Source organism: Crinia signifera, chromosome 7 (assembly GCF_055691185.1).
Source record: "Crinia signifera chromosome 7, ASM5569118v1, whole genome shotgun sequence".
Lineage (NCBI taxonomy): Eukaryota > Metazoa > Chordata > Amphibia > Anura > Myobatrachidae > Crinia > Crinia signifera.
Window position 1 is genome coordinate 118,360,790 of NC_139223.1, and position 14,789 is coordinate 118,375,578.

Consider the following 14,789-nt stretch of genomic DNA (forward strand, 5'->3'; position numbering starts at 1 on the left):
GATTCCCTTACCTCCTTTAAGCGCTCCCTTTAAAACCCACTTCTCTCGACTAGCCTATCCCTCCTCCTAACCTCTTTTGATCCTACTATCCTGCCTCCGTTCCTACTTATCCTATTGTTTTTCGTTCGTCCACCCACTTTCTTTTAGTATGTTAACTCTTATAGTAGGGCCCTCCTTCCTCTTTACCTCACCTGTCCTGTTCTTCCCTGCCTCTACTTCATCTTCAGTCTCCTCGACAATTTCGACACCTACTTCAAAACTGATGCTGATTTAATTTCTACCAGCTATACCCCTATTTATGCTGTATTTTATCCACACACCCTGTATGTTACCTAGTAACTTGTTTTTTTGTTTGCTATGTACAACTACTACTACTACACTCAACAAAACCAACTCTCCCCCAGCGCAGCCTAACACTTCATGTGTTGACTTCTACATTTTTAACTTTTGCTTGCGTCAACCTATTGTCCACATGAACCTAAAGCGTGTTGACCAATAATGGTCAACCTATTGCATGTTGACCCAAATTCCGGATTCCAGCACAAAGTGGGCCAGTTGCAGGGCTCTTCTATCTGCATCCTGAGACAGTTTTGTAGGCATCACCTTCATCAGGAAGTACTTCAAACAGCCTATACCAACTTGGTGCAGGAGATATTCCTTGGGATCAGGCTTATTAATGATTTCTGCCAATGCTGTATTCACTTTTCTTAATTTAACACAGCCTAAGTGGAGTTAGGACTTAAATGTATACACTTGTTCAAGAACATGAGTAACGGAAAAAAAAAAAATGCAGCAGGGGGTGATGGGTAAGTGTGTGGGAATCTCACAATGTACTCCCATGTGTTTGTTTCCTTTTTTACCAGGAGACACTGCAGTTTACAGATGTGGGGCTGGAGACTGCATCTGTGCTTCATCCTCAACAAAATGACTCATGCCAGATAGCAGATGAGAAGCAGCAATAAAAAAATAATAATACAAAACAGCTCATATTTAAAGAACCAAAAATAGGAAGGTACAAAAGTAAACTGGTTTATAAATTTCATATACAGTATCATGAAATTCTTTTCCTTTATGACTTTGTCTATTCCTCCCAACTGTCCCACTTACGGCTGGGCAATCTTGCTAATTGAACACTCTCCCGCTGTTGGAGTGTCCTGTGTGTGTGGGGGGGGGGGGGGGGGCACAATGGGGGAGCCGGAATGGATGCTGTGTGTGGAGATGAGCAGGGTGTCTGCCCATGTACTCAGGGAGCACTATGGAACACCCTCAAAATTATGAAAAAGGGAGTTGCAATGCAAGGCCCTGTCCTAAGGCCTCATACCCTGCACCAGGGGCCCCAACCCTTTCCGCAGTGGCTGTGTATCTGGTGCGACATATCAGACTACATCCATTGTAATTGGAATGTATGCCTAAATTTAAAATCGGCATTATGAAAAAAAAAAAAAAATTAGTACAAGGACGGTAACAAACTTACAAAAAAAAAAAAAAACATTAAAAAAAAGGCAGTGAAGGGAGTGTGGTATGAAATCTCAACAGTTAGAATTTAGACAGGGTAAGTTTCAGAATAAGGATCATCCTAAAATACTGTAAAAACACTAACTGCAGACTAAGCTGGGTACATGCTGTACGATTCGCTGCACCCAATCAATCGATTACTGTAGGCCATACACATTGAACAATATCATTAACAATATTGTTCAGTGAGGTCACTCGGCCCGCTAACGAATATGGAGTCGGTGATGTTCTAGGCAAATTTGACTGCATGTACACACCTTAATGCGCAATATTATTGTTCAGTGTCGTTATCATGCAGATCGTTAAAAATATCTTTAAGTGTATACCCAGCTTTACATATAAAGTCAACATTAAATGAGAATCATTGCGATGTGCAGCGAGGGCTCCCGGGGACACAGGCAGCAGCAGCTGCCCCCCCGGGGAGCTGGCAGGGGATGCGGGTAGGGAGCCGCTGCACTTCTCCCTTCTCGGGATCAGTGTGAAGTGAATATATGAATATCTAATGAATGGCTCCCGGCCCCCTGCTGGCTGTTGTGTAAAAAAAAAAAAAAAAAAAAAATAATTAAATCTATATTCATGTGCAGTAAGCACATTAAAAAAATATCATGCCCCTTCACAGAAAAAAAAAAAATACAGATTTTTATTTACACCAAATATTAATTAAAAAAATAAAAATTTAAAAAAACACCTTTATTTTAAAAGATCACAGTTCAGTTCACCTTAAAAAAATGGCGATTGCTACACGGTAAAAAATCACTTAGAAAGCAATTCGCCATCTGATCATTGAATACACTCACGGCAAATCACATTGGAAAACCCATTGAAGAACCGCAGCGAATTGCGGCGACTATCAGACAGCGATTTGTCAGTCATTCACTGTTCGCAGTCGGCATATACTGCATGCTGAAAAGGGTGATTCACTTTCAGTACAAAAAGATTTGTCTTAGAGCATGAAAATAGCACACATTCGCCGTAGAACATGGCGAATCAGCCTCATTGAATACTGCCCTACAGTATATCTGTCTTTCGACATTTCCACTGTCATCATTTTGTTCATATCAATAGAATTCCATACAGTAAAGTGAGCAAAGGCATAAGCATTAAAGTCATCTAGAAGCGGAACATCATTTTAATATTTGTTCTGCTAGGGTTTCATAATGACCATTTATCTTCACATGAACCCCCTATTTTTTTTTTTTAAATATACTACTTATACTGTAGGTGCAGAAGAGGTGTGGTGGTGGGAGGGGGGTGAGATTGTTAAATTATAATCTCGATATCGGAGGGTTCCCATTGGTACTCGCACATCCCAGACCCCCAAAGGTTTCTGGATGAGGCTGAGTTACTAACCATGTTGCCCAGGGACAAATGTCTGCAAAAAGCAGTCCATGGGAGATCAGGGAAGAGAACTACAGTAATTAGCTTAGGTAGTATTGTAGCTTTAATAGTATTATAGTATTGTAGCTTTAATATGAAACGTGAAATTATTCATTTATTACCACCCAGTGCCCTTGCTGGTTACCAACATCTGTTCACCACTAACTTCTACTACAGCTACTGACTATAGGTATCAACTACCCACCAGCGTTAGGGTAATCCTAATCTCTGTAGCCACCTATGACCTCTCTTTGGCCCTTATTCTAGTTGACTCGGACGAATGCGTATTTTTAGACGGCCACCGAGTGTTGTTAGCCCTGCCTACCATATGGATCGCTCACACTGTCCGAATGCGGTAAGACGCCGAGCGAACGGACCGCGAGTGGATGTTTCATGTGAAAAAACTCCCCCATCCGTGGGAACCTCGCCCATCCTCCGATGGTCGCCGACCATCAAATGATGGACCGAGCGGTCAGACTGCTCCAGACCACTCGGACATTTCTCCGTATGGGCAGGCAGCTGGCATCCGGCTATGTCAGCTGTCCGCCCCCCACATGTGTGTCACGTCCGGATTACGTACGCCCAGCGTTTTCATGGGAACGCCGATGAAACGCGGGGCGTACACATATGGTAATGAGCCCAAACAGCCCTTCATGCCCCTCTCCAACCCTGCTCGGATTGTTCCGACCGATCGCTTTCTGTAAGGAATTCACGCTGTTTTCATACGTGCGCGGCGTACGCACATGCGCAGAAACGCCTCTGCACATGCGCAAACACAATACTTTGGCCGTCCGACTCAATCAGAATAAGGGCCTTTGTGCAATGTGTAGCTGCTACAGGATCTTTGTTGATTCCACTATCCTAACCATTTAATGTGGGGTTTATAATATAGATACGCAGTACTGTGCAAAAGCTTTAGGCAGGTGTGGGAAAATGCTGCAAAGTAGGACTTCTTTAAAAAAAAGTAGGTGTTAAGGGTTTATTTTTATCAATAAACAAAATGCAAAGTGAATGAACTGAAGAGAAATCTAAATCAAAAATCAATATTTGGTGTGACCACCCTTTGCCTTTAAAATAGCATCAATTCTTCTAGGTACACTTGCACAAAGTCAAGGATTTTGTAGAATTCTAGTCATGTGTATGATTGATATGAAGCGGGTGATAATGAACGTCAGCAAGGGGTAATTGATAAAAACAATTAACATCCGTCTATTGCCGGGTGGTGTTTAGGGTACAATATAATTTGTTTCCATCAACCCTAATTGTGAAGTTACGTTGAACTTATACAGTCTTAGAACAAAGTGTCTCTGGCCCCTCTATTAAAATGATATCTCCATTGGCAACTAATAATGATTTATAAATATATTGTGTAAAAGTGGTTTCACAACATGATCACTTTCCATGCGGCGTGCAGTCATCTCCAGCACAGGATGTTGTGAAATCATCAAGTCAATATTCAGTATTTTAACCAAAGATCACAAAGGACCAGACTTCATTTTCAGCACTTTTACCAGATGACTCTGATGTCTTTATTATTGCAGTCACTCTTTCTAGGTTTTCATCTGGAGTGTATTTTAGTTTTATTCAGCAGGTTTTGCACCATGGAGACCGCGTCTCCTTGTAATGCCATGCTCAGCATCTTGTCTGTGTTTTTAGAGACTGAGTCATTTCTACGTTACTGCCCTGAAGGATGTTTTCATCTGAGAAGACACAAACCCGCTTCCTGTATGGAGAAATCCTAACAGCCAGATCCCCCCACACCCCCACTCACACACAGACAAAGCTCAGTCCAGTTGCCTGTTATATCAAAGGTAAAATAGCAAGAGATGTTTGAATACATTGAGGGCTGGCTGTACTAAGCTTGAAAAGTGATAAAATGTAGAGTGATAAATGACCAGCCAATCAGCTCCTAACTGCTATGTCACAGACTGTTTTTGAAAAATGTCATGTAGAAGCTGATTGGTTGGAGGTTTATCACTCCATTTTATCACTTTTCAAGTACATCTCACCCTGTATACATTAATTAAAGCTCTGGCATTAAAGAGATAGAATAAATAAGTATGAATATTTTACTGAACTAAATCTGCCCTGCTTTGTTCGGATTTCATTATATTTGAAAGGTGAATCAAGGGAGCCATCAGCTGCATAGAATATGCATATACACACAAATAAATATTTATATAAAACACATACACACACACACACACACGATCATCACTTATGCCTATGATATCCGTTGCAGATGTTAAACATACGCTTGCTAGGAATGTAATGTAGAAAGGGATTATGGCTCCACGCCCCTTAAAGCCCCAGTTTCATCTCTCAGAGGAAACAAAAACATTTTTTAGTTAAAGTGTAGCCATGCCAAAAAAAAAAAAAAAAGACAGCTGCACCACATAGGGATACCAACCCCACCTCCAAGCATATACAACAACCAAAAAGGTGTCTAAATTTAGACATGATGTTCACTCCTCTTTCATTGGATGGATGTTTCTCCACAGGTAAGTGCCCACATGAATATACAGACTGGATCCCCTATTCCCTATTCCCCTCACCGATGTTTCAAAAGCAGTGACGTGTGATATATTTAAACACACGCCCACTTATCACACCAAATGAGAAAGAACTGGAGAACCAGAATCGGGCGCACAGAATCTAACAAAAATTTCAATTTGAAGTTAAAGATTAAGAGAAGTGTGACACCTGCTGCTCTCAAATGGGGAGTTTTCTGCAATCCCCCCCCCCCCCCCCCCAAAAAAAGGAAGAAAATCTAAATAAATATCAAGAAATATTTAGAGAGCGCATGTGTGGCACTAGTAACACTCCTTTCTACACAATTCTTAGACTAGACCCACTTCTAAGAAAGCGCACATGTGAAGCTTTTAATTGGTAAAAACCAATAATGATTTATTAATATATTTCATAAAAAATACACATATAATACCATAATAAAATAAACAATCTATAATAACAATATCTAAGAGACACTGAAGGTAGTGGGAAGGAAGGGGTGGCCACCCTTTATTTCTGCAGTTAGACTGATAATAAAGAATAACTTCCTTTCATAGGGCTCCTTAGAGACTCATAAATGGCTTCAATTTCTCAGCGACAAATATCCAGATATTATGATCACAATGGATAAGGTATATTCATTTGAACCAGTTATATGTTTAAAGTTGCATAATACCTTTAAATTTGTGATATCCAGGGTCCATATCCAATTTCCTTGATGTAAATACCGGCACAGTCTCCGGTGTTTTGTTGTGTGCAAAAGGGAATAGCGTATAACGTAGACAGCGGCTGCTGATACAGTAGACAGACCGCAGTGTGAGACCAGCTCACTTTAACTGCGTCTGTAGGTAGTCCGCTCACTCGCAGCTGGGAACGGACACACGTTTAGGCAGTCTTGATGCCGCTGTCTATACTTCCCTTATCTCACCAGATTGGATGGAGAGAAATAACCACGGCTGTGTAGGCAAGGGGTCTGTCAGATGGAATTGACGACTAAAGGTTTCTTTGCTCCCAGGTCAACAGATTATCAGTAATAAACCATCTGTCCAGACTCGATCACAAGCTAAAAAAATGATTTTATTCCAAATGTCCATACAGTAAAAATTTCATAAAAATGCAGATTAAAAATTCAAATAAAAAGAGGAATGCACCCAACAATCCCATCACCTCTAACACTTTCGCTCGCCCGGGTCTGGAGAGAAGGTGAGTGTCCCAAGGTGGAAAATTCGGAAGGTGAATGGATTGTTGGGAGCCTTCCTTTTTTATTTGAATTTTTAATCCGCGTTTTTATGAAATTTTTACTGTATGGACATTTGGAATAATATAATTTTTAGCTTGCGATTGGAGTCTGGACTGATGGTTCATCACTGATAACCCATGGACCTGGGAGCAAAGAAAACTTTTGGTGAAAATAGGGCACCATTTTAAAGGTGAGCGTGCACTTCTTTTATTGAAAAGATACCTTTACGGGCATATAGGGCCTGTAATACAGGTCAGTGTAAAGGATCATTTCATCCATTAAAGATTACCCAGTGGATTATTTACTTATCCATCTTTTGCCGTTTTCTTGCTTCTCATGTGGGTACTTACCTGTGGAGAATCATTCATCCAATGAAAAAGGTCTAAATTTAGAGAGACAGCGCATCATTGTCCACCTTTTTGATGTTGTATCTTCTCTCAGAGGGTCGGGACATGTGGGCTGCCCCCAGGGAACACTTGTCAGGGCAGGATATGTGACCATAATGGGCTAGTTTGGTCTTCGAAAAGTTATAAATGCTACGCCAAAATCATTAGCACCTCTAATAACTGGGAATGGCATGCACAAACAGTGTGTGTGTATATATGTGTGTGTGTGTGTGTGTGTGTTTCATAATGGGCATGTGTGTGGTAAAATGTATTACATTGATGGGAAACAGATCTAGGCCGGCATCTTGAAGAGGAGGAATGGGAATCAATTCGACTAGCAATTTCAAAATGTTCAATTAGCGTATCAATTAAACAAAACTCCTATAAGGTATATTCCAGGTGGTATTTGGTACCAACTCTCCTTCACCGCATTTATCCTAATTCATCAGACCTATGCTGGAGAAACTGTGGGCAGAGGGGGACGTTCTACTACATCTGGTGGTCCTGCCCAATTATAGCCCATTTCTGGAAGATGGTTCTCTCCCTCCTCTCTCAAATTTTCATCCCTCCCACTCCCATCGAACCCATTAATCTACTCTTATGTGCCCCAATTGACCATTTCCCTAAGGAATCGAATAAGTTGATCCTGCACATTGCCTGCGCGGCTAAACATCAAATAGCTAGCCATTGGAAAAACCCAAATGCTCCTAGCCGACAAGAACTATGTAATAGAATATGGTTCATAGCTAAAATGGAATATATCACAAGTCTACAAAACACTGTTCATAAATTCCACTCTGTTTGGCTCCCATGGTATACATATCACAACACCCCTCTTCCTGGTCAATCCTAAAACTTCCTTTCACATACGAATAACTTATTTATTTAGCTCTACCTTGCTTCTTACTAATCTTGCTTCTTCTTAAGACTTCTTTCACCCCATCGTTGGGACCCCCCTCCCTTTCCTCTCCCATTTATCCCTCCAAACCGTCCAGCTTCCCTCTGAACCCACTCCAAGATACCAAGTGACAGTGAAGACCTCTTAATATAAGCCCACATCGAGCTAAGTTGCACAACATTTCGACCACTGCCCTATTTAAGGGGACGTCGATTAACGTCACTCAATAACACCAAAGATCTAACTTCACTTGTGAATCATCACTAGTCATGTTTTATTGTTTCCGATCTAGCCTGTCCATTACAGTGACCTGTCCTTTTAATTACTGTAAATGTCACCACAATTGTCTGATTCTTTTGCTGAATATTAGAGATGAGCGGCGGGCACTTTTTCGGGTTTTGGATCTGGATCTCCCTTTGTGTTTTGAATCTGGATTGGTTTTGGCAAAAACACCCTTGCGGGTTTTGGTTTTGGATCTGGATTTTTATGAAAAAATGCTAAAAATGGCTAAAATAACAGAATTTGGACCTGTTTCTGCCCCTAAAGTATTATTAACCTCAAGAACATTAGTTTCCACTCATTTCTAGTCAATTTTGATCACTTCACAGCTCACAAAATTGTTTTCATTTACTGTAGTTGGGCCAAAAGGTTATACAGAGGTAGCTGGATGACTGATGACAGGGTGGCAGTTTAATAAATTACCCCAAAAAAAGATAAATGCTCCAAAGAGCAAAAAACACAAAGAGGTAAAGGCCTTGTCATGACTGGTGGTAGCAGCTTCAGCACTTCTATCAGGTTGCTGATCTCCCACTATTTCCTCCTCCATCATCCTCCAAAAATGTGTTTTTATTTTATTTATTACTTTTATTTATTTTTCTTACTTTACACTGGACACAGCCCCTGGACACAGCCCATCAGCCTGGACAATGGACAGCGCCCCTGGACACAGCTCCTGTACACTGGACACAGCCCCTGGACACAGCGCCTGGACAATGGACACTGCCCCTGGACACAGCGCCTGGACAATGGACACCGCCACTGGACACAGCCGTCACACTGGACACTAGATATATGCCGTCACACTGGACACTAGATATATGCCGTCACACTGGACACAGCCCGTTACACTGGACAATGGACACAGCCCCTGACACACTGGACACATCCCCTTGTATTATGGACAATGCAGCCCCTGTACACTGAGTGTACAGTCAGCAGCACTACAGCCCCTGCGTGTGAGCACTGCAGCACCTAGTTTACAACAAAATAAAAAAAATCAGTCACTAAATAAATCACAGCACAGGGCACGGAGACGGAGCAGGGAGCAGCTATAATGGAGTGAAGATGGCGGGGCGCGCGTGCATCTTATATAGAATCCAGATACCACGAATTATGACGTTTTGCCTTGTTTTCGGTCCAGAATTCAGGCGGGAACTCCCGAGCCGGCTCGGATCCTGACTCTGATCACCATATTCGGATCCCGGAGATCCGGACGCGCTCATCTCTACTGAATATGTTATGTAACTACATTTATTAAAAAAAAAAGTATGACTTAAAAAAAAAAAATGTATTACATTGAACATTAAGGGGTTTAGCATAATGGGCCTCACTATGGTGTGTACCTCAATTGGTTATGGTGGGCAAAACTATGGTGTGTGACATACTGGGCAATACTTTGTCACATCATTTTGATTGGGGATACTATTGTATGAACATGCCCCTTCTCAGCAAAACCCACACCCCTTTTTTCGACACGCGTGCCTTCGGCGCATGCTCTTTTTATTCAGATTATGAGGGGTAGGGCGCAAATGCTCTTTATGTACGCTGGTATTTTAACACAGAGACTAACGTGTACTAAATGCATGTTGTTCTTCCTTTAATTATATTTGTAAGAGCATAGACTAAGAAGTAGGAGGAGTCAGAAGCCAGATGCTGACACCAAGGTGTGCTTTAAATGCCAGGGTCTATTTCTAGTCTGAGTCCAGTCCAGGCAGTCGCTGCAGAGCTGGCTCCCTAAACACCCCTATAAAAGTATAGGACTCCCAAATGTCACATACAACATACACAAACAAACAGAAATCACTACTTAAATACACACACACACACACACACACACACACACACACACCTCTTTATGACTCTGCATTGCCTTTGTAATACAATAGAAAGAAAGATAAGCACGACAATCTGGTCTGGCGCCACAGCTGCTCACTGTGGGGAACTGAACGTGCTCCGTCAGTATCTTCATATGTTCATACATCCATAGTGACTTCTCCTCCAAGTTAAATAATGGTTACTTAATCTCATATCATACTATGTATTTGCACAAGTAGGAACTGAAGCTCCCTGAAAACTATTTGCCATTAAGCCTAAAATTAAATATTAACTATTCATCTCTGGGATGCCAAGAGCTGTACAGTATGCATATTTAACCCTTGCTAGAATACACTAGTTCCGGAGAATACCCAGAATTCAGCAGAGAGACAGAGATGAGCACCATGACAGTCGCACATGGATGAAGTTCCTCTGCTATACAAGAAATTTTCTGATGAAACTTAATGTTATTCAGTGAACATCAGCAGTATGTAGCCGGAGGCTTAGCTGTGTCCCAGATACAACCAATACGATTTCAGCCTTACCAGTAATGCCTTATTTCTCCTTTGTTTGACTGTTTCTGGCACAAAGAGCTGGCAGTCTACATTACCCGTCATTATGCAATTAAACATGCAAACGGTTTTACAAGGGGTATTTTTGGTTAAAAAGATAACTTTAAGAGGACTTTCATCATACTTAACTTATACAAAAGCTGTTAAAATGTATAATGACCTACAAAATTATCAGAGTTTTACTGTGGGAACCTTCACCATCTGAAGATGTTTTTTATTCCGGCACTCCACATAGTCTCTAGTGGGAAGGAGTCCCGCTGCAGAGAAGGATCCATTAGGATACCTCCACCACTGCTCAGGGCCTAGTTATGCAAGTCTTGCATGTTAATTTACGTTCATGCATGAGCTGTAGCACTGCATTGACAATGCTAAGATTCACCACTACTGATATAGAGGATTAAAGGATTTGCCAGGACAGTGACTTTCAGATCAGTCGTCTCTGTAGTGGAGCAATGTTGCATTGCTCAGACTCTTATAGCAATTTAGATACATGGGGCTATCTGACGCCCAATAATTAAGGCCTCTAATAATAGATCATTTATAGAAAAATGACAAAATGTTTTTTTTTTCATAGTAATATCACTTCTACAAACTCTTTGCCTGATTGGTCATATTTTTGGTCTTGTCCAAACCTATCCACACACACACACACACACATTAAGTTATACTCTTTCCTACTATACAGTATAAGAAATCTGGAAGCAAGGAGATAACATAATGAGGAATGCAAAGGAAACTATGGAATTGTATTCTCTATAAGCAGCACCAATATTAGGTAAAGACGGATATTAGGTAAAGACCTATAACAATAATGTTTTGTACTGAATAGTCATCACTAAATATTGAAATTGGACATACAGGAAAAATATAAAAACATTTTGAATTACAATCTCTATTACTAAAATAGTCACATTGTATTATCAACATTATACATCAACTTTCTGTAAATAATACACTAGTTTAACCCCTTCAGTGGCAATCCCGAGAATTTTCCAGGCTGTGCCTCAGTGCCCAGTCTGGCAAACCCGGAAAATTCTCGGGATTGCCACTGTCTCAGGCAGCTTCGCGCTGCCCGGCTACCTCCTCTCCTCCCCCCTCCCCTCCGGGTTTCTTATTGAAGTCCCCGGCGCCGGCTAATGACAAGCCAGCTGCCGGGGCAGGGACACGGCGTGGGGGGCGCAGGTCCCGGCAGCCGCTGATTGACAGTGCAGCATCGCTGCCCGGACCAAGGGAGGTAGTGGTGTTTTTTTTTTTTTAAGGGAGCGCTCCCCATAAAAAAAACTCGCCCAGTGGGGACCGCTCCCCCAAAAACAAAACAACCACTGAAGGGGTTAATGGTTAAACCCCTAAAGCAAAGTCATAAGAGAAGGAGATGTAACCAGCGTTGGCTCCAACCTTTGAGCAGGAGTGGAGCTGTCAATGACCAGGGCTTTGTAATTTGCAGAATGTAGCTCACAGATGCTGGAAAACCCTGATTACTATGGACTGCATCATCTGCAGTCCATAGAAGCTGGCAAGGGCTGATGACCAGACAGGGAGCAACTTCCTATAGGAATATAGCTCTCTGTTAATTGCAGCCTAGTTTGGCAGTCCCGAATGGAGGAAACATCTTTCAATGGGACTGCCTCTACTGCGAGTGACTGGCATGTAGGTCTTCCAATAAGAAATCCCTGCCAGTCACAGTGTAGACAATGCAGTCATGGATGGCAGCCCATAGGTAAAATCCCAAACTGGATGTAACCATTATTGGAGTACTGGGTGAGTAGATATGGATGGCCTTAAATCCCTTTAGGGAGGAGCTGATTTATTGGTGGTGTTTGCTTGAAGCTATTCTTTAATGGAAAAATCCCAGGTAAGTGTTAAAAAGTTTCAATGACAGGGCTCCTTAGCCTTCAATATTGGGTTTCTGCCAGATAGGGGTGTGTATCGATGGACCAATAAGAAGCTGCTTCCTACTGATGATTACACCCCAAAAAAGCGAAAGTACAGGATTGACCAGTCCTTAAGCCCTTGAAAAACTGCTTCAGTCCAGACAGGTCGCGAGGTCTACATGGGTTTTTTCACTGTTTTTTTTGACCCGAATGACGTCAGAGTCGACATGGACACAGTTGGAGGTGACCCGCAGCCCCTCGCATTGCTCGCTTCAATCGCAATGCTTCGGGCACGGTGCCTCGCTGCGCTCAGCACACTATTTTATTCTCCCACAACGCCCTAGTGGATGGTAGGGCATGAAATACCGCCTGTCGGCACATGTCGAGTCAAGAAATAGTGAAAAAACCCATGTCGACCTCGCAACCTGTCGACAGTTTCACCTGCACATTCTTTATGTCGGTATTTTGACCATGTCGGGATTTTGCCCTTGTCAATATTTTAAATGTCGAGATTTTGTCCTTGTCGGTATTATGGCCCATTCGGGAATTTGACCCTGTCGGGATTTTGACTGCATCCCGTATAAACAGCATTTCCATTTATAATCTGGTAAACAATAACACTACTTTGTTTTGATAGTGGAGGTGTAAAATCAGCTGATTAGAAGTCACTTACCAACTGTTTGTTGAAGTTTTGCACACATTGTTCAAATTGTTCATCTTTTGTCTCATCTGCTTTTCCGAGTTTTTGTAGCACCTAGTGAGAAAAAAAACCAGAATGTTAAACAATTTAGAAATGTAGTATTTCTACTTATTGCCTAAATCTGCATATAGGAAAAAAATATTTTATTCAGGAGCATAACAGAACTGAACAGGGAATACCTGCTTACTCTCATGGGATATTGTATGTGAAAAACATACAAATTTTGGAGCGCTTTTTCCATTAATCCCAAGAGAACACTGTCAATTTGACTAGATCTTGACTACATTTAGTTAAGATCTAGTCAGGCGATGACGATCCTGTTGCTTGGGGGCATGCACACAGAGCAATCCAGCTAAAATCTTTGATAAAGCCACCTAGAAGCTGCTTGGACAACCCCTTCACTTGACTGCCAAAACCAGGATCAGTCTGAACCAACCCCTGGGACTTACAAATATATTGCCAACAAGAGGACTTTTATGAAATCTTCGCCCACCAGCAGTACTCAATTTGGAAAACATCAATCTGCCAAATACACCAGCAGACCAAAGTACAGCTTTATCCAGTGGACTTTGCCAATTTGTGCCAGCTTTGGACTGACCACATAGAGACCTGGTGGAGGACACTCAAACCCTACCAAGGGTGGGAACTATTCCCATCTATGTCATATTTTCTATCCCAGAGGTATTATAGGAAAAGACTCTCCGGGAAGTAACTCCATCCGGGGTGTCCATTCATTGTTTATTTCATTCAATTTTCACCAAATTGTTTTAACATTTTAATATGCTTTAGTAAACATTTGTATGAGATCATTCAATCTACATTCAATTCATTTCATCTATTGGTATTTTCAACTCTCATGCGCTGCTCTAGGTTTCTTATTTTTATGGCTTTAAAATGAGCTGCTGTTTTACAGCATCACTTTACTGCACCAGGGGTTACAGCACAGCAGGAAGTCACAAAGACCCGCCGCTCTCACCTGAGCAGTGATAACCAAACCCTGGGGAGGGGAGTACAAGTTTTACTTATGTTTTGGGGGTTTTCTAAACTGTGATCAGCTTGTGTGGCCACTAAATGTATTTCTTTTTCTTTAATTAAGTTTGTTCGAATGGGTAACTCCTTCTTTTCCTCAAAGACCTCAGATGATTAAACAGCCAACAGCCAAACTGCAGTCATGACCACAAATATCAATTGCCTCCAACCATGAACCTCAGCTCGGGAGATGAGCTACCATTATGCCACGAGGAGACTAGGCCTAATGACACAAAATGCCAAGCAAGTGTTTCACATTTTTTTTATAAATGTATCTTCTATGTATGCACTAGCAAGAGCTTTCAATGACAGAGGTAGGAAAAACCTCTGTCCCTGTTTGGTACATCCAGATCACTGCAAGAATCTTTCACACTGTGCAAGAACAGAGAGTTGTAGGCATGGCATCTAGGAATTGGGCTACTTCCAGCTGAGCTGGACCCCTTTCTCATCAGTAGCTGCAGCCCTCTGTCACCGTGTTGTATGCCTGAGCTTAGTGCAGGGCCTCCCAAATGCAGTCCTCAGGGCACCTCAACAGTCCAATGAACAGTAGAGTGTGCAGTATATAAAGTGTGATGGAGGAGTGAGGGGCCGGATGT

General features: G+C 41.9%; 1 protein-coding gene across 6 annotated transcripts in view; it reads right to left on the reverse strand.

The window, feature by feature from the left end:
• Nucleotides 1–14,789, reverse strand: part of BIN1 (bridging integrator 1) — a 112,358-nt gene that overhangs the window by 51,559 nt on the left and 46,010 nt on the right. For all 6 annotated transcript variants that reach the window (XM_083153662.1, XM_083153660.1, XM_083153666.1 and 3 more), the window contains exon 2: nucleotides 13,138–13,218. In XM_083153662.1, the coding sequence (XP_083009788.1) occupies nucleotides 13,138–13,218 (81 nt within the window). The remainder of the gene's footprint in view (nucleotides 1–13,137; nucleotides 13,219–14,789) is intronic.